Source organism: Pleurodeles waltl, chromosome 5 (assembly GCF_031143425.1).
Source record: "Pleurodeles waltl isolate 20211129_DDA chromosome 5, aPleWal1.hap1.20221129, whole genome shotgun sequence".
NCBI classification, from domain to species: domain Eukaryota; kingdom Metazoa; phylum Chordata; class Amphibia; order Caudata; family Salamandridae; genus Pleurodeles; species Pleurodeles waltl.
The window spans coordinates 1433925890-1433947285 of record NC_090444.1 but is presented as its reverse complement, the minus strand read 5'-3'; the positions used below and the strand labels follow the sequence as shown (position 1 = coordinate 1433947285).

The 21396-nt window shown below is 41.1% G+C and overlaps 1 protein-coding gene across 14 annotated transcripts in view; it reads left to right on the top strand.

The window, feature by feature from the left end:
* The window catches only part of ADGRB3 (adhesion G protein-coupled receptor B3), a 1499072-nt gene that overhangs the window by 1349636 nt on the left and 128040 nt on the right, over nucleotides 1–21396 (top strand). For 7 of the 14 annotated variants that reach the window (XM_069235727.1, XM_069235725.1, XM_069235730.1 and 4 more), the window contains 2 exons: nucleotides 8127–8225; nucleotides 8540–8711. In XM_069235727.1, coding sequence (XP_069091828.1) covers nucleotides 8127–8225; nucleotides 8540–8711 — 271 coding nt within the window. The remainder of the gene's footprint in view (nucleotides 1–8126; nucleotides 8226–8539; nucleotides 8712–21396) is intronic. The other 7 variants (XM_069235737.1, XM_069235726.1, XM_069235733.1 and 4 more) reach the window with 1 other exon arrangement.

The following is a 21396-nucleotide window of genomic DNA, read 5'->3' as shown; positions in this document are numbered from 1 at the left end:
CCCCACGCGAGATAATAACAGGGGTTATGGTCACTGTGCGGGTGGAAAATATCTTCCATGTCATGGAGCAGTGTCCAAACCCTTGTATCAAGAATAATATAATCTATGGTACTGGTATAAAAAAAAAAAGCATTTTTTTAAAAAGGAAACCTTACAGAGTCAGAACAGATCTGACAATTACATGTACTGAGAATCCTCCCAAACAATGCATAAGCTAACTGAAGAGCAATAGTGATCAAGGTTATCCCAGAAGGGAACCTGAACTGTACCACCATAGGTCTTATGAGCCAATCTTCAACTGTTTGTGTGTAAAGGCGATATTCGGTTTCACCAAAATGAAAAGGCCACCCGGAGCCCTCCCGTGATTTTTCAGGGAAACAGCTTCAACACTGTAAGTATTATAACCATCAATTTGTACTTTCCCCACAACCTAAGTCTCCTGAAAGACACAAACATTAATTTTCTCCATAAAAGAAAGCCATTCCGGATCACTGAGCTTGGAGTCACAGATTTTGTCCAGGCTATCTGCCAGGACTTGGCCAACTAAAGTTGTCATGTCACCATTAGTTTCGAGAGTAGGTAAGGGTCCTTGGGCGGACGGGATCAATGGGAAACTTAATACTCTGTTCCCCTCTCTTTTTCTTAGCCCTGGTGCCTCTGGGCTTTCCTTTCCACACACATGAGCTATTTGAAGAGGGTGGCCTGTCATGGCATTCCCCACTCCCACCATTTGCCTCTGATAAAAGGCGTGAGTTGAGAGGGGACACAGTGGAGTTGCCCTCCTCAGTAGCATGGTTAATAGATGAACATTGAGGTGAAACAGTCATAACAGAGGCATTTTCCAAGGTCGTTAGTGGTGACCCATGCTCCAAGTCCGAAGAGGCAGATAATGACAGACGCTGTTCGGCAAGTTCTATCTCCTTGAGGACTACCATCACTGCACGCTTTAAGAACCCATCAAGGGTAAACCCAGAGGTACCTTTTGTGCTTGTGGGCATGATCCTGTGTTTCCCCATCGTATTCTCTTGATTTGGGCCTTTTTACTAGACCAAAAAAAGGAACCAATAGCCTAAGGGCCGCTCACATGTTAGGAGCAAAATAAATGTAAGGAAAGTGGGACTCAAAGGGTACACAGTACCTTTAGCAAAGAATCAACCGCCCCCTCCTCCTCGTAGCCGAAAGCCTGCTGGGGTATGTACTCCCACCACAGCAGGAGCAGAGTAAAAGGATGTCTGAAAAGGTGCATCCCGTGCTGCAGTGTAAGAAGAAGCTTTTTTAGCATGTGTCTCCAGCTTGCTCCTCCTCGCAGAAGAAAGCCTGCTGGGGGACTTAGTCCCACCCAAGCAGGAGCAGAGTGAACCAAAGTCTGAAAAGGCGCATCTCCTACTAATGCCACACCTAAGCAAACATGGAACTTGTCAGCCCTGATATAGTTTAAAGTAGTCCAACTACTTGCCTGTTGTAATAGAGCGGCTTTCTACTCTATCTGGAGTCATGGTTTATTGTCACAGATTCGCTCAGCTCAGTGTGTTGGAATGGCCCTGGTGGGTCTGACATGGGTGAGGCATCTTGCCCTGATATAGGGAGTACGAGAGTTTAACAATAAAGCATATCCATCTGAAATTCGTAAACCCTAAAGTTAAATTCAATGGCATAGAGTGAATCATGGAGAACAAGGAACACTTATCTGGCCAGCAGAGTATTTATCATTCCCACAGCTTGTCACCGTCAGCCCCATCAATATTTTCTCATACTGTCAGTGTAGAAACCTGCGGAAAGTGAAAAAAACGCAGCCTCAGGATGGAGAATGACCTTTCCGATATCAGTGACAGCTGTCACTTTTATAGTTTGTTTTCAAAGTGAAAAATGCCAAACCATGATGCCGTGTTCACTTGAAACATCACAACTAGGGTGGGTAAATCATTTTGTGATGTATGAAAATCCAAAGGAAGTTATTTTGTTGCCTCATTCTATGCCGGATAAAAAAGCCTCTAAACCGAGGACAACATCGCTTTAAACGTGCTTGTCTGTAAAAGAAAGGGAAAAGTCGGAGAGAGCTTAAGAACGGAAGGCAGACGAGGTATTTTAGAATAAACAGCAATATCCATGTGAGTTTACCAATGCAGAGAAGGCAAATAATGCCTTTGATTGTAGGCCAAACGCATGTTTCTGATGAAATAGCCATCACCAAGACCACCTTGGCATTGTAATTAGCCATGGATATTCAAAAGGGATGTCGTGGTTGTAGAACAGAGAGAAAAAGGAGAGAATTAAGTTGTGAGCTCAACTGCTATCACAGTCAAACAGAAACAGCATTATCTCTAATAGCCTAAGGTCAAATACTGTAACACAATTGATAAACAATCACTCAATATTTTTAATATTGCTGGTTAACAGTATCTTTATAAATATACTATTATGCAAAATTCTACAAATGTACACTGGATCGCATTTGTTGGGCATTTGTTTGATAGAATCCATATCTGTCCCTGTGACACATATGGTCTCTGTTTGAAGGTATAAGTGGAAGACATTCTGACTTAACAGTTTTTCCATTCACTCCACCCACAATACCTGACATCATACTTCAGCTCCACATGAATTTATTGAGACTTATGTTGTAGTTCTGTATGCTTATAAAACAAAACCTAAATTAAATTTTTAATTTTGAGATGTTTCTCAGGGACATACTTCATTTAGTTCTGTGAGCTCTCCCTGGACATCGAGACCATGACATTAGATGAAAATGTAATAGTAAAATCTGAAAGAACATTGTTTACAATTATGTAAATTATGGACCTGAACGTATTTGTTGAAAACGCCAACAATACAAAGAAGATATTGTGAGGGTTTTTTTTTTTGCTTATTGTCATATGTCACTATTTAGTGACCACTGGCCTTCCAAGGCAAGAGTAAGACAAAAATAGTTTACAAGAATTTATGGGGTGGTAAAGCACAGTACAGCTAACGCTGCAAGAGAATGAAACAATGGGTTAGGTAAGGAAAATCACATATGGCAAATATGAATTGTAAAAGAATCTTATACATGTTTTTTGGTTTTCATTAACATTAATGGTTATGCTAAGTGTGATGATACGGGAATGAGTTAGTGTTATCGACAAGGTTAGGAATCGTTAATAAGGTAAATGCTATCATATAATGGTGGGGTTAGGTTGATGCTGTAATGGTGGTTGGGGAAAAAGTGATGAGGGTGGACACTGAAGTTTTAGAAGAGGTTGTGGCATAGATTTGTTCAGGCTTTGATGTGTTTTACAGTAGTCTTATTTGTGAGAGTACATTTAGCCAAGTAGTCATAACCATTCTAAAAGCAGTTGCAAGTAACAGGTAGTTAAAAACACCACGGTCTATCTGTCCTACAGGCAGCAACAACTTACATGATCGATCTTGAACTAGGACATATTTTATTAAACCACATGTCCATGTCTCTATAAGATGCTTGTGCTACAGTTTCCTGTGAGCAGAGTGTACAGGGTTCACTTTTATTATAGCAGGATTTGCTTTATTAACCAACCTTAATGTGATTTCATAATCAGAAATGTGAAGAATTACACGTTATTGAAGTTTAGAAAATTGGCAAATGCCTCACATTTCCTTTTCACAGCAAACATGTGCTGGCAGCACAGAGGAGAAAAAAAGAGTGTTGTGGCTCAAAAACATATTCCTAGCATTGTGGGATAGCTCTGCCATTGTGTGCAGGAAAAACATATTAAATCAATGAGAAACCACTAAATTAATTTGAAAAAAATATTGTAGTCCATCAACACGGCCCATTCTTTGTCTGACTCTTTTAAGGCAAAATATTTCATACTCATTAAGCCATATTTGTTAAAGCCACATACGAAGAGTGCAGCTGATGCTGTAGTTTAAAATGGGATTTATTACCCTGCACAGTTGGATCTTCATTTCAGTCCATGAAGACATGGATGCTCTTTTCTTGTTTCCAATAAATACCTGACCTGGCCGAACTTTAATAAATGCAGTCCAACACTTTTATTCTACAGAAGCTGTAGACTGCAGGAGTAATGTACAAGCAACATGCATGCCCTGCACTTGTGAAACCAGGCACAACAGGCAACTGTGACCAGCGAGCATTTCCTCATAATTATGCGTTGTTGAATCGTGCTGCTTCTCAAGCAGTTTCTAAAGAAGATAGCTCCGTTAGCAGAAGGTTATTAGTGATACCACTGTACCACAATAATCTTATGGTAGGTTTCAAGAAAATTACAGCTCTCACAAATTCCAAGGCTTAAATAGTCCCATAAATGGAGTCTTTTCGAAACCTATTGATGCTGACCAACAGGCAAATTCAGCTCACTGGTCATGGGCCGTTTAGTGATGTGCATTTTCACCTTGTTGTAGCCACTGATATATTTGTGTACAATCAGAATCTTAGGAATAAGCCCTATAACGTGTTCACAGTCGCGTTCCTTTAACGAGGTTTTATCTCACTGCACAGATTTAACACCTTAGGATATTTACTAACACCATTCAGCAACACCATTCACCATTCAGCAACCATTCAGCCAGAATACTTGGCAAGTGCAGTCCTGCTTAAACCAGAAAGTAGCATGGAACAGACTATTTCAATAAAAACACGCTACTAAAGAGGGAAGGATGTAGAAGCAGATGACTCATTTTAAACCTAATACTCCAATGTAAGGCTCCACCAAATTAATAAACAACTGAACATTGATTTTTTTCTTCAATCATAAATAGGCATCCATCTAATATATTAGGTAAATTATATAAATCCGTTTACAGAGTTATATTTTCTCAATAGCAGTCTTTTACTTTTTAATTGCATTTTCTTCAATTATAGCGATGCTATTATTAACATGGTGCACGCAAAGCTCTCTCGTTGACCATTGCACCGAGTAAGGATTAACAAATAGCAGACTTGCTGATAGAAAATGATTTATTAATGTTCAGGAGATTGCTGATGAGACCCACCTCAAATACCAAAACATCTTTTATGAAAGTATTCATTTCAATGTTACCTTTCAAATATTAATTTTAATGATTCATTACTTAATAAAAAAGCGTGCAGGAAATGAAAACATCAATATCGCTTACAGATTTAATAAAGGCTTCCTTAGTTCAATAAAAAATAGTGACATGTAGAGGAGTCCTGGGTAGGAAGCTGTAAGCGGTGTATGAGTAAGGCCCTTGTAATATGTACGGAAGATGTTAGGACGGGATGAGACATCAGCTATGGTCACCCAACAATAGCATACCTGTGTTGTAAACAAAATGATCATTACTATTAAGAGGTTTGTTACATATATTTAGATACTTATAGGCTAGAACATACACAATTGTACACACACTGTTAAGTCAGTTAAATAAGGTATTTAACTATTACATGAAAAAGCAGTAAAGGGAAATATAAAACTACATATATAATTAAACATTATCAGATAGGATGGCGCTACAAACGTCTTTCAGTCCTCAATTAGCATTTATAAATACAAACCGTTCCTTCTAAAGTGTTTCTTTTCTCCTGAAGGACATGTAAAACAAATTAGAAACATTATCTTATTTAGGATATTTTTATAATTGGTTTGGGTAATTAGAGAAAGCTACAGAACACCACTTTCTAGGCAAAGGATAATCTAAAAAGGGGTTTCATCGATTGGCACACACCCTCTGAGATGCACAGATTAACACTATGACCTGTCAGACAGCAGAGTTGACTTATCTGCAAGTAGGATAGGATCAATGGGGCAGGCTTGGTGTCACATTTGTAAATTGTGGAATATGGAAACTGGGGATCTAATCCCAAATTCTCTGCTTATCAACAGATTTTAATGCTGGGTAAACACAGTTTTTCTGTGCTATGATCCTTTATCAGACATAGGCCCTCATTCTGACCTTGGCGGTCGGCGGATAGGCGGCGGTCGGACCGCGAACAGACCGGCGGTATAAAAAATGGCATTCTGACCGCGGCGGTCACCGCCGCGACCGACCGCCACTTCCCCACTCCGACAGCCACGGCGGTCATGACCGACGGGCTGGAGTCTGCGCACTCCGGTCCGGCGGTCGACCCAAGACCGCCAACGGTATCATGACCCTGCTTACCGCCGCGGTTTCTGGCGGTCGGGAACCGCCATGCGAACCATGGCGGTAGGCACTATCGGGGCCAGGGAATTCCTTCCCTGGCACTGATAGGGGTCTCCCCCACCCTCCACTGCCCCCCCGAGTCCTCCCCCCACACCCTCCACCCCCCTGCCACCCCCCAGAGGTGGTACGAACCCCCTCCCCACCCCCAACCCGACATGCACATACACGCACCCCGACATGCACACACCCCCAACATGCACATATACACACCCCCTACACACACACATACACAACGGGGACACATACCCGCACACATACATGCCGACATGCGCACCCGCCGAACTACACACATTGCCCATAGGCACAGCAGCACTCCCCGCCCGCATGCACGCACTCACACACCCCCTCTACACACTCACACGCACACCCCCATGCACGCACACATCACACAACACCCCCCCCACCCCCTCCCCACACGGACGATCAACTTACCTTGTGCGTTGGTCCTCCGGGAGGTGACAGGAGCCATGGGGAGGTGACCGCCAACAGAAGACCGCCAACAGAAGACCGCCACACAGAAATGTGGGTCGTAATTCTGTGGGCGGTGTTCTGCTGGCGTGGCGGTGGAGGTTGACCAGTCTCCACTTTCCCGCCGACCGCCAGTGTGGCTGCTGGCGGTTTTCCGGCGGAACGCTCCCAGCGGTCAGAATGCGCACAGCGGCATACCGCCGCGGTCGGCGGTCTTCTCCGCGGCGGTAACTCGGCGGTCTTGCGAAAAGACCGCCAAGGTCAGAATGACCCCCATAATTAGGAGTGCATAGAAAGGGGTTAAAATACGTTTTTGTGTTCTCACCAAAGCAGTGGCCCTCAAAACAGTGTACAGTGGAAATTTTCACAAAATATCTGTGCAGATTTCAAATTAACAAAATGCATTTGCCCACATGATAGCACAACGAGATATAATGCCACTGAGGTTCACCAACAGTCACCTTTCACCTGCACCAGCAGAGTCTGGAGCAAGTGACAGTGCTTGGAAAGTGGTGCAATCTTTGGCATTGTCTGTCCCACAGCCAAATTAGGTGTGGTGTGAACTCAGCTCCACAATGGCTATGTGTGCCCCATGGGCAGTGGTAAAATCACCTATTTCTGCATTTTTACAAATTTACGGGATGAGCCCTGCAGGTATTTTGGCCTTCATACCACACTGGTGACCAGCTAATGTCCTTCATTTACGTTTGATTGTTTACAAAAGCGTTGCTTCGGCCAACTTTCATTGGCATTACAGTTGGCAGTAGATGAGTAAAAACGATAATCAATTAATTAATAATGATTTGTTACATGGTTGCACAGTAGTGTTTGTATTAAATACCTCAAATGTATTGCTTGCGTGCATTATTGAATTGTAAGGTAGTGGCAGGCCTCCATTTTTTAACCCTACATAATATTTCATCAAAATCCATGCATTATAAACCCTCTGCTCAGACCACAGATTTTTAAAGCTGAATAAAAGTGGCTTTAGCAAACATGATGTATCTTTTTACAATGTATTGTATTATTCTAGCCACAAATTAATTAATTAGTACAATTAGTGTCACATGTACATGATAATTTACCCATTAGAATATATATATCAAACTATTCAACCGAATAAACATCTTTGGGTGAGTCTGTGGACAGTTAGGCTCCTAGAAATGGTCTGAATAGAGGGTTGTCGCTAGATGTCTACACTAGTACATGCTTTTGTTTTGCTTAATGTATTGAAGTGCTGTGATTCGTAAAAAACCCTCTCACATTATCACTGGGAAGCATATACCCAATGCATGATCAGATGGCACTAGCATTATCTGTCAATATTAAAAAAAAAAAAACTAAAATTAGTGAAAACACAGTTCTATATTGTGAATCAAACTGGTGCATCTATTCATAAAAAGTACAACTTAATGCATGGGATCTTCTTTAAATGTCAATGACAGTGTGATAGTGGCAAATTATTTGGTGAGATTTCAACATTTTGTTCTTTTTGTGGGTGTTCTGTTTGTTTGCAGTCAGATGAGTGAGCCTCATAGCGGTTTGACGCTCAAATGTGCCAAGTGTGGAGTAGTTTCAACAACAGCTTTGTCAGCCACCACCGCCAGTAATGCCATGTTAGTCTAAATCATTTACATCTTCTTGTTACAATTCTTATACCGTGCATGTGGGATGTACATACTTTGTCAAAACGTAGTTGCACATAGAGCATGTAATAGTTCTTAAATATTATTTTTAAAATAGCAGTTAGCCACATAGTGATTTATTTTCCAAAGGATTTATCATTAAAACTGAATCATTTTTTACAATCTTAAATATGCTTGCCAGTTTAAATGTTAAAACACATTGCAAATCTTCATGTGTGCATTAAATAAGCCTGTCCACCAATACCATTGTCTTTAAGTAATGTATTTTTCTTGTCTTTGATCAGGGCATCCCTCTGGAGTTCCTGTGTTGTGTTGCCCCTTCTGGCTCTGACCTGGATGTCTGCAGTCCTTGCAATGACCGATAAAAGATCAATACTTTTTCAGATACTCTTTGCAGTGTTCGATTCCTTACAAGGCTTTGTTATTGTCATGGTGCACTGCATTCTCCGAAAGGAGGTGAGGAGTAACTCTCTTTGTTTAAGTTCTAGAGTGTGAAACATATGGGTGACAGTAAAAATTTGAGGGTGGTCGGATGTTTTCCTGTAAACTGCATTTTAATCAGATCGTACCTGAACATGCAACTTAACCACAGCTGTGATATCAATAGGATCTGAATTACCTGCACCAAAGTGATACAACATTGAATTGGTTAAGATTTTAAGAAGTTAGTCTTGTATTAGACCTCAAGTCTAGGTTTACACTGCAACAACACTTTTTTTAAGTTTGAGAGGGATTTATATGTCGATCGATATTAAAATGATGATGAGAGCGGAGTGGGGCATTTGAAATCTGGAGAAACATGTAGGCATGGGAAACGATAGGAAACTATTTCCCAAGAGTTAAAGAGAAAACTGATTAAAGGGAAATACTTTGAGACATTTGTCGTATGGCGGGCTACAATGCTTGCAGCTACATAGAGACATGAATTATCCCCTGTGACAGGATAAAACGAGGAAAAAGTGATTTTGCAGATGACTGAATGGACACAAAAGAGTTGAAATGTGCACTAAAATGCACCTCTTTAGTGTCTCGCAGCACACAATGCTACGGCCAAGCTTACACTTAAGTTTCTCGATTTAGCTGCACAATCAATTCAAAAAGATTGCCTAATTGCTGATAACCAACAGGATGTTTTTTTTTTTTTAACTTATAGCATGAGCAACTCCACTATTATTTCAAATCCACAGATCTGTAGCATGGATTCACTCAATCAGATAAGGTGCCTCACTGCTCATTACCATTATATTTTGTATTTATGTCAGAAGTTCATATTAAAAATACTTATGTTCTTTTTGGAACTGACCATTTCTTGCGCTCCTTCAATACCCTATTTTTTGCTGAACACGTTTGTGCACTAACTAATTGGTATACACATAACTGGTACATTTAATTTACTTATAAGTCCCTAGTAACTGGTACTACATGTGCCAAGGGCATGTAAATTAAATGCTATAAGTTGAAACAAAACTAATTCTGCCATCCTCTAAATTAGCACTGTTAAACATGTCTCAGGCCTGAAGTGCAGTTTAAAATTACCATTTCAACCAGTCAAAATAAACCTTGTGAGAGGCCTTAGCTTTCCTTTGTATTACTTATAAATAACTCTCTAAGGTAGACTCTAACTGCTCATAGAGCAGGATGCATGGTATTTGAAAAGTAGGGCACGCGTACTTAAGTTTTACATGTCTTAGTAGTGAAAACCCCCAAATGTTGTTTCTCCATTGTAGTCAGGCTAGCTCACCCATAGACTAACACTGGGTTACCTTATTACAGGTAATGAGTGATGATTTCAGTTTGAGAGCAGCACTCATTTAATTTGTGATTTGAAACCTTCTTTAATGGCAATGTCATATTTCGAATTACTATTCTGAAAATACCACTTTTAGAACGTTGGCATGTTTCTACCTGAACCAAATGTGCCTTTCTGCCAGTGTCCAGGATGACATCTGTTAATTTCTCTCCTGTGGGGTGATGTGTATTCTTTCTAGATAGGGGACAAAACAATGCCTTGGGTGCAGGATAGGGTGTTCCTTCCCTTATCCAGATAATCAGGGGATTGTACTCAGGCCTTCCTGACCTTCAAACTGTAGCCAGCCTTTTCCTGACTTCTGAAGATGCAGCCCTGTCACTTGCAAATGCTGCTCACACATGGGCCTTAACCGAGACAAACATAGGGCCTGAATCTGACTGCCAACTTAACCTTCCTGGATATGGACTCCAGTCTTCATGACCCGGAGCTCTTCACATCGTTAACAACCTCCTTAGGCTTCCCATCACTGCAAAGTTTTGACTGTTGACCAGCTCGTCATGATGGTTATGACTGGACCACCATTGCAATGTTCCAACCAAGGCCTGAGACTTCAGCACCCTTCAGTTAAAGAGCCCCTCTCTAGATCCAGCTAGCAGCCTGACCACCGAAGGCCTTGATGACAAGTGCTTCACTCTTGAAAACTGCACTATGTTAGAAGATAATCTTACCACTTAACAAACCTGATCCCTGGATCTGACCTGTGCTCCATCATGGTATGCCTGAACTTCTGACTGTGACACATTCCAGCACAAACAGATCACCACAATTCGGACTTTGTGCTTCTTGGTCCTGTTAATACGTATAACTTTAGAAATTCATTACTCCGGTTCTACTTATTGGATTTTTATTGTTGAGGCACCATTGTATTCATTAATATCTACTTTATTGTTCTGAATAGGTTTGGGATTTTTCTTGTGGAAGTTTTTCATTTTATCACTGTTTAGCTGCAGCTTAAATACATATTAACTCTAAGTTAAGCCTGACTGCCTTTCTGTAAAGCAACCAGAGGGTTAATCACAGGTTTATTTAGAGGCTTTTGTGTTCATCTTGACAAGCATTGAGTTTTTATTTGAGTGAAGCTTGCACCTTCTTAATTAATAACTCAATTTCTTACAGCTCTGTTATGCTCAGGTATGCTACAATGTTGTACTTACACAGAGCCTACCATTTTCAATGGCTCCTGTTAATTGTTAGGTGATTGTAAAGCCTGATGATAGGTTGCCCCACTCAGAGCTCTAACCCATATATGTTTGTTTATTCTTACTCCATATTACTGTCTGAGCATGTGAGAATTTTCCTTTGAGTCTGAGCCATATTTCCCTTCTCCTTTTTTGTCCCTTGCAACATTATAATGTATTTCCTGCTTACATTTTTCATTGCTCATATTCCCTTAAATTCGGAATTATTTTATGAGCTATAACCAGAGGTGTCTATGTGTAGGGGCTGGAGTTGGACTTGACACATACCTGTGATGGTATGTGGGCAAGAGGGATGTGTGTTGTGTAACTTGACAGCACAGTACATTGGGCAGTCATTTAGACCATTTCTGCCATTTAATCTAGTGCCCTGTGAGTATCAGCTTTTGGCAGATCAGATGTGCAAATCTGCCTGAAAATGAGTCTAGCGCGCTGTCCAGCCCTTTACTTTTCATTTTGTCTTTTACGTGTACCTTTCATTTTTTTCCTCCTCCTGTTTTTTACATCATCCTGCAGTCACATCCATGAGCCCTACCGGGCCTCTTGCTTGCCTCTTATTTCCTCTGCAGTAAGCTGCATACTGTGCAACCACTATTTTTAATCTGGACAGCCATGTTGCACAAAAAGTGGTAAGATGCCGAGAGTGTTGACCACATTATAGTGTTTTTTTTCTTCAAGACATGTTGCACAGCAACCCATGCTGTTGTGCAATATGTCTAACAAACTGGGAGGGGGCAAGCAACATGAGGGAGGTGTAGGTGAGGAAAGAGGGACCAGCAACAGAATAGACAGTAGGGGAAGAGCAGGGGTGAGGGAAATAAATATGAAGGAGATGTGGGGAAGAAAAGAGCAACATAGAGAGTGCGAGGAGGGCGAAGGTCATGCAACACAAGGAAGATGCAGGGAAAAGGGAGAGAGCAGCAACACAGTGGACAGCAGGAGAAGGGGAGATGTGACATGAGAGATGGACAGGAAAAGGAGAGCCCCAATGGTGGGAGCAGGAAGGAAAACTGGAGGGAGGGGGATGGACTGCAGACACATGCACTCTCATTGAGTGCATGTAAAAAATTAAAAACAAGTACCTGCCGGAGCATGTGGCCTGTAGTGGGACACTGGCCACATATAGGAAGCTGTCCTTCATCCATGCTCCATGGCGGGGACAGGCCCTGGAAATGCTGGGAGGAAGCAGAAGTTGAGCAGAAGGTGCTGAATAATAAGAAAGAAAAAAAAACAAGAGTGACATTGAAGCCAAATCATCATAAGTATTGTTAAACAATGGCTGTATGGAAAGTCATGTCTAACAGCTTTTGGCATTTTTCAAATGTCTACATTCATCTGACTACTCCAAGCCTCACAGGTGAAATAAAGTGATTTGCACAACCCTATAGAAATGTATCAAGCTGCTTCTGGTATTGAGGAACCTACATACTGAAAAATAATGTTATGTAATAGCAAAAGTGAATATACAGCATAGGGGGCTGGCAAACACCTATTAAGTCAGAGGTCGTTCTAATTCACAGATGTCAATTACAAAGTAAATAGTAAAAGTTAACACACAGAAATGCAACTTCCCATGGTTTGTGGACTGCTGCTAGTTCCCACAAATAGAATTCTCGCTATGTCTTCTGGGTGGAAGTAATTTCATGTTAATGCTCGAGGATATTGACTTTTAAAGTTCTTTCAAGAGAGAATGTGCAGCTACGGGCATATTTACAATATGTTGACACAGAGCAGCACTGCAAGGCTTCTTGCTGTATCTGTCCACTTCCACTGCGCTGGTGCACCACTGGCTGCTATATTCCAACACAGGCATGCTCCAACACATAAACCCTTGCACAATGGTGGAAGGGTGTCTGCTTTGCGGGAATTCTTGTTTTTGTGCAGGAAGAGACACCTTCCTGTTGTTGCATGCGCCCAGGAGAAAAGGAGAAAGCGCATGCAGGATACCCTTGGGGTCAAATAGCTAAAGATGTGGCCTCCATTTCTTAATGTCCTTGTCTTTAGTGGCATTTGGCATGAGTATAAGCAGCTTTGTTCCCCTTCCATGACATTCCATACAACTATTTATAGTGACTAGCTAGAAGGGCACTACCTGGATACTGTTTTCAAGATGTACCCTATTCTGGTGAGTGCCACTGGACAACTTTCTTGACATGTTGTATCCATGCACAGAGAAGTATTCTTAACTGGCCTTTGGGCAACGTTTCGTTCCATATAATAATGTGAAATATAGAAACATTATTAATTATATTGTTGTGAAAACCTAATTCAATTACTTTCTGGCTAGCAAGGTGTTTCTCATAGGAGAATTTAGAAAAACGGCATAAATCAAATTTATTGTCAAATGCATCATAATTACCAACAATCATCTCACCAATTTATCATTAAGGTCTGTTTTCCTTTTCTGGGCAGTTTAGTTTGCCATTTTGCCATGCGCAGAAGTGTAGAAAATTGCATGTTATAAGCTAAGCTTTGTTTAGGAAGGACACTGTTGTCTACTTTCACAGCAGCATATGAGTCGGTAATGGCTACACATATATGCCATGATAAAACATATTACCTTATTTGTTCCTTTTTTGACCTGTCCCTTTTAGCAGGGTCACCCCCAGATGTTTGCATTCTGTTGCTGAACCTGGCAACTTCAGCTGGAGTGTTCCTATTAGAGCAGGGTCACTGCTGATTTGCATATGGCTGAGTCTGAACTGAGGTGCCGTGGTGTGCAAAATAATGATGGACTGGGATGTGGCCTGAGTAATTAGCAGACGATAAGAATAGTTACGGCATTCCATCCATCACCTTTTTGTATACTTCAGTGTAATACTCTAGGTGTAACAGGTATGTTCAGAAGTGGGTCCTGTGCTCACTGTGCCAATGGAACCAAGATGCCCCTGACTGATGAGGCTCAATCAGGATGAAACTAATCTTGGTTTGTTTGTTCAGACCCATGTCAGGGAGGGCATGGCTTGGCATTTTGGGCTGGACTATTCCTATTGGAGCAGGGTCATGGTTGATTTGCATATGGTTGGGTACAAACTTATGTGGCATGGTGTGCACAATAATGATGGATTGGGATGCAGCTTGAGCAATTATCAGTAGTTTAGATTAATTCAAGCATTACATCCCTTACTTTTTTTGTACATTTCAGTGCTATGCCCTCAGATCAACAGGTATGCTCATATGTGGGTCCTGGGCTCACTCTGTCAATTAAACCAATCACGGCGAAACAGGTCTTGGGTTGCTTGTATTCTGGTTCAAGGAGGCCCCGGCCTGGCAGTTCAGGCTAGGCTATTCCTTTTGGAGCAGGGTCAAGACTGATTAGCGTATGGCAGGTAACAAATTGACAATGCATGGTGTGCAAAATAATGACGTACTGGGATGCTGCCCAAGTAATTACCAGTGGCTGGTATTCATTCAAGCATTCAATCCATCACCTTTGTGTATGCTTCAAAATTGTATTGAAGCCACTGATGCAAGTTTAGAGAAAAGTCAATTGATCAATGCACCATACATGCCGTGGCTACACCTTTATAAGTGCCTTAGGTTTCAGCTCATTTACTATGGGAGGCTCATGTAGTTGGACGGAAGAAGGTCTCAATTTATGGTTCAAACAATGTGACAGCTATTAATACTGCCATTTGTTGCTGTTAATCAGGCCATATGCTGTACACAGAGTCTGGAAGGATATGAGGACAACAGTATTCTATAACTGGTCCAACCTCAGGATTCCCTAAGTGGCCCATTGGTTGAAGTAAAAGGTGGGCTCCCTATTAGAATGCTGGCATTATTGTATATGGGGGCAGAATTATGGAGAGAATTGTCTATTTTGAATAGTTTATGTGCACACTTCCATGAGGTTAACATGGTCCTAAATTTTCAGTGACCCAGACTCAACAGCATCATCTTCAATTGGTGTATTTTGTATTATTTCTCACCTGATTACATCACTTTCTCTTAAACTTTACCCATTATGGAGGCAATGCAGTTTGTGGAAGGACATGAGCTATTTGTAATATTTGGTCAGGGAGATAATGTGAATCAGTGTGAGGCAGTTGGAGACCATCAGGCGAAGTATGTGCAGCTTGACCAATTTCAGTCAGACAATCAAGTGAGACAGCCGAAACATCCTCCAGGACCCAAAAGGTGTGATAAGGTTCTCATGTAATTCTGGGAAAACATCCCTGACAAAAACCCACCTTTGATTCATACATTAGAGAATGAAAACAGTTATGTAAACATCTGGTGCAAACCTTTGTCAGTACCCTCATGTCAACATTGATCAGAAAGATAGGGCAGTAGGTGGCACAATAAATGGGGTGGTTCCTTTTTTAAGAGTAAGAGATACAATTGCCTTATCAGACATGATGTCCAGTGTTCTAGATTCCTCTGCTTCTGTAAATGCCCCATACAGTGATGGTGCCCTGAGCCATTCTTTCAAAATCGGGTACCTGATGGACCTTTCTCATTAAATCGAGAGGTGAAGGGGGTCATCATTAGTCACAGTCATTTCCAATTAGCAGTGTAACACATTACCCTACACATTGAGGACCGGGAATCAGGAATAAAGTTAAGGAGTTTTATTACAAGTTAACAGTTAGGTTCATATAAATAAGTTTCAAAACCTTGCTGCGAAGATACAAGTTTATAACAGGATAACCAAATCCCCTTAAGAAGTTTAGGCAATTAAGAATGAGACAAATCAGGAACTCAGTTAGTGCAATACAGAAATGTGGTACTCAGAGAAAAGTCTTTGATCCTCTCTCCTTAACATGAGTATTGTCTGAAGTCGTCTAGCTTAGGATCTAAATGAATCAAAATGAATAATTGTAGAGAATCTCAAAAAGTCAGGGATATTGTTGAAAAAGGAGGAACATTTACATGCACTTCCATATCAGAGAAGGTGTCAGAAATTCAGATGCTGGTTCAGTAGTCCTCTGGAGATAATGTAAGCTTTAGCTTAAAGATCAAAAAGGAAAAGCATAGAGGGGTGCACCTTTCAAAAGATAGTTTCTCATCTCAACCTGTGAGGGCACTCATTAATACCACACAAATCTTCTAAGCAGCACCCCTTGTTCACACCATCAGGGGTTCCATTGTCCTTTCCATTCTTACGTTGTGGACTGCAACATTTGTGGATTCTCCCAGACCAGTCCTGAGAATGATATTGGCTTTGGACACCTGTAAATCCTTGATACATTATTGAATAGAGATTGTCAGTGAACACTCTGTTTCGCCATGTTCCTCATCAAGGTCTCTTTCCCAGGCTCTCTATCACTAGTATAGTGTAACAGTGTAAGACATGCAAGTAGAAATGGAAAATAACATTTAATGAAGAAAGAAATTTAGGCCTAGCCATGTCCACTTTGAATGTATAATTCAATGGTGCACATATAATACGTGTCAGTTGTTCACATAAAACTACAAATATATGAGAATGGCAGTACATCAAGTCAAACTAAACTCATATTACAGTTTAGATAAAGCAATGCCACTTTGAACACACGAATATAAATGCAACTGTCAAATACATTTTCAATATATATGTGAGAACATTAGTGCACATGTTTACATTAACTTTTCTTGTTTCTAAAGTAAATACAATTCAGTAATTCAAGGATGGTTTCTATCTCATTTCAAAAGAATACATTTCATTTAATAAAGTTAAGGCACACAGAGTATATAATTTTCTAGTCCTACCACAAATGCACTCTAGAATTGAGTTCAAGTGCAACACTTTACATTAGTAGCATTCGAACACACAAAGTATGTGGTGCCAAGTGCACATATTTTTCTGGTATAGGTGACATGTGAGGTTAGAGCCAATATTATGCTGCGCCCGTAGCATGGGACTTTTTGGGCTTTAATTATTTTATGGCAAACCCACCTTCTAGAGATTTCCAGATAGGAATTATTAAGATCGCTGGCAATCTCTTATCTATGTTGAAATCCTCACTTAGTAAAGTCAAGATATCAAAAAAGTGCTCGTCCTCCTTCACAGAGGTTGGGGATTATGCATCATATAAATAACAGTTTTATAAGGGTAACAATTCTGCAATATTCAAAGGGTGGGGTTGCAATCCGTGGTCTTCACCTTTTAGCAGGGATGGCCAACTGTGCTTCCCTTTGAAATTGTTGAGAAATCAGATGCTAATGAACTTTCTCCCCATGCTTATGACGCCTCCATTTTACTTTTCTAAGTGCCATCTCTGCATTTACATTGTATAGGGGGTTAAGGGAGAATGTTGTAGTCCCTGGTTGTGGAAGGAGGATTTGTATTTAAAGGGCAGGTTCTAGCAATTTTTCCAATCTTGATTGCTCATTTTCAGTTTTCTTCTTGTACTGGCAGATTGTTGCATCAGGAGTGCTTTTCAAGTGGACCTTTCACCTACCAGGGGTCTGCCCTGACACCATTGAGAGTCTATTCTGCTCTTTATATAAACCGATATAATATATAAGTATCTCCTCCTCTAGAAGCCTATATTTTCCTGCCTGCATTCTGGATAGTTTTAGAGGTGAGAGTATTGTATTGTGGTCTAACTCTAAAAATAACAGTGAACCACATATTTCTCTAGAGAGAAAAATGTATAGTTTTTCTCTTGTGGATGAGTCAGGAACAAGGTATCAGTGAATCCATTTTCTCCCATGCCATCATAGACCAGAGCTATGTCAATGCTATTACATTGCTCAAATGTAGTCATTCATTTAGTCTATGAAGGAGCCCAATGCCAGGCTCCGATCTCCCTCCACTGTAGTACGAGTATAGTAAAATTAACAAACAATCTGTCTCACAGAGAGAAGAATTGCGTTTTGCAGAAATTAGATGCATAGAGCCCTCTGAAACCTTTTGTAAACTACATATTTGTGGAAATTTGCTATGTTACGTGATTTTGAAATATTGGTCTTGGCAGTTAGCGGCAACTGATTCTTTGGAGCGACAAAGTAAGATGCATTATTCTGAGTTTTTCTTGTCCCTCTACCAGTGTTTACTATCAAATGGATATGGCCATGTTTCAGCAGGACTAAGCACGTCTCTAAATGTCTTCAATTTGCTAGCAAGCACTTAAAGTTTTTGCGTATGATAATTTCCTATTTATTTGAATAATTATTTATAAATACTTCCTAGGCAAGAAGACCTTATTCAAATTGTTAGCAACATTATCATTAAAACCATAATCGACTGAGCCATGCTTTGTTATGGAGTATAGTATGTAGTTGTTCCTGTCAATGTGGTGGGTGTTATCCACTTCCTGTCAGTGGTCTCAGACATTTCCATGAATGCTCCAGTTTTACTTCTCCTCAGCACCCTTATAATTTATTGAAAACGTATTGGGTCTCATTAATGAGGTGCTAGCAGCAAATTGCTCCACCAAACTGTAATTTTTTTTACGCTCCAGTGGCTCAGTGTGCCAGCCCATATTTACAAGATCACGCAAAGCCACCTTGCGTGACTTTTCATGACCTTGTAAATATGGACTCCTTTCACGCATAACACTGCGTGAGAGGAACATTCCCTGGGTGTTGCTTGGGTCGTTCCCACGCAACACCCATGGAGCCCAAAGGAATTTGATGAATTCCCACATTTACACATTTGGGAATGAGTCAGATTCCTGCACCACCTCAGGGCATCTCTTTTTCACCCTGCAGAATGCTTCACACATAGAAAGAGGAAACCACATCTTGTGATTGTTTTTGTGCAGGAATTCCCCCCACAATGAAGGCATCCTTGCAACATGGTGCAAGGGTGCCTTTGTTGGCACATGACAGCAATTTGTGCCCCAGCACTTGGGGAGAGGCTAGAAATGTAGTGTATTTTGTAGATGCGTGCATTTCTGCCCTTTTCCGTTGGTGCAGGGTGGTGCAGCAGCTACGACACCCTCCACCATAGGCCTAGTAAATAAGTCCCCTTGTTTGCAAGCCAGTCCTCCTACGGTATTACATTAAAATGAAATCCCTTTTTCTTGTTCTTTGACCTAGCTTGAATCTATCAGCACCAGTACTATGTGCCTCAATGTCAGACCTGGGGGAATATGTAGTCAAGCAACATATTTCCTTTGCTTAATTGGAACTGCATAAATGTGATTTATACATGAATAGAAAAAAAAACAATTCTGGAGCACACTGATTCACATGCTCTTCTTGGCTCACTGGTTGATATCACACTTTCAGTGCCCTGTGCGTATTTCGAAGTTAGCAAAAGCATAACCAAAAGGGATTTAAAAATGAAACATTGCAAAATCTCCTGGAGTCTGGGAGTATTTTTAGTATACGTGAGTCATTCTTTCCTTTCACCGCAATGCTTGTTCACACATCCCATTTTAGATTCTGCTTTTCTTTCAACTATTGGCAATTGGACGGGGAATTGGGATTATTTCCTGAGGAGTTGATAAGGACAGTGTCGGAGTCGGAGAAGTGTGTTCGGAGTCCGCAGAAAACAGTCAGTATACCTATGAGGAAAAAGTCATTAAATTAGATGATATTTTCAGTTTTCCACGTGCTGCTCAGTGCAAGAAAGGTTTGGGGTCCGAGCATCCTAAAATTATAACTATCGTAATTGGACTCTTTGTCCACTTACTAATTTGTATTGTTAAAAGAACGTTCTGAAGCAAGCCTGATATAAATGCCATATGGCCGAATTTGCAACGTTTGTGTACCTGAATGGCAGATTCCACATCCTTACTCCCGAAATCTGTACAAGTGGAATTCCAGGATCAAAATGTGCATTAATTATTATATAAAATCTACCAGCATGGAGGATGCTCTGTTGTCAGGATCTTGATGGTGACCACCAGGCTAGGGACAGGAGGTTTCAGGTTTGCTGACCATGCAAACTGAATGAAACTCCTACTATGTAGTAAATTGTGGGTATTTGCAGATAATTTAAATGAAACCATTGTAACACTCTTTCAGAAAAAGTTTGTTAATTATGTTTGCAGGGTCGAATTAGAAAGGGGGCATGTTTAAAAAATCACGAGGTGTAATGACAGGGGTTTTCCCCTCGGGGAGAATAATTCCCCTGAGAAAAAACAACGAATCACAAATTTAGATTTCAACCATACTTAATCAGGTGGATAACGTATCTAAGATACAGTGTATCTGCATATCCCACAAATGTTTATGATTAGCACTCCACGATATGTTTGTATCCTTACACGTCTGGAATGTGCTCCAGTCATATTAGAAAAAAAACTATTAGAGTAGATCCAAGGTTTATGCATCTAGGCAATAAAAGAACAGAGCCCCAGACGCCCATTCTCAACCCGATTGATGACAGCTAGCACACATTTTCTCCAGTCCAGGGAACAATGGCAAGCGGCACCGGTCCCCATTTATTTTACTTCTGTAGTATGGAGGGCCTCCCTACTCATCGAGTTGCACATATCTCTCATCACAATCAGGCATTGGTTGCCAATGCCTATGCAACACCTGTGCAGAAGTGGTGCAGAGGTTCCCCAGCTACCTTTACAAGATCTTATTTTACCAGGTGCAATCAATATTTTAACATTGTCTGGGTCACTTGTAATTAAGAAATACAATTCTGACAAGCGCGCCGCATACATATTACATCCATCACTGACCAAGTTGTTGAGTGTAATACATGCAGACTTACAGGTGTGCAAGCATATGCAACATAAAGGACATACAAATTACAGAAACTTCCATAAGGGGTAAAGTTACACACCCCATATACCATCATAGCAGCTGTCAGTTGTCTCCTCAAGAGAAAGCTGGAAGTTAAGCATGTGCTTATACTGTCAACATGGCCCAAGGCAAGCTGTTAGTGTTTGTAGAGGGCTACTGGCACCCCCCTTTCAATGTGATCTCCATCCTTCAAGCAGATTGTGATGTCAGTGGTAATTTCTGTGTCCACCTTCCAGCTGGTGCCCGTGGAGCATTCCAAAAGAATCAAGGAAGTGAACACTGAAGATAGGGGAATGCAATACAGAGAGGGGGGAGCAAGAGGAGGGGGTTGGCAAAGCAATGCAGGGACTGGGGGGAGGAATAAAAGGGAAGGCAATGCCTGGGGGGAAGCAACACAAAGGCAGGGAAGCAACAGGAAGCGGTAAGCGGAAACAACAAGGAAGGCGCAGCGATGGAACATAAAGAGGGGAAAAAATGTAGAGAGAGGCGCAACTCAAGT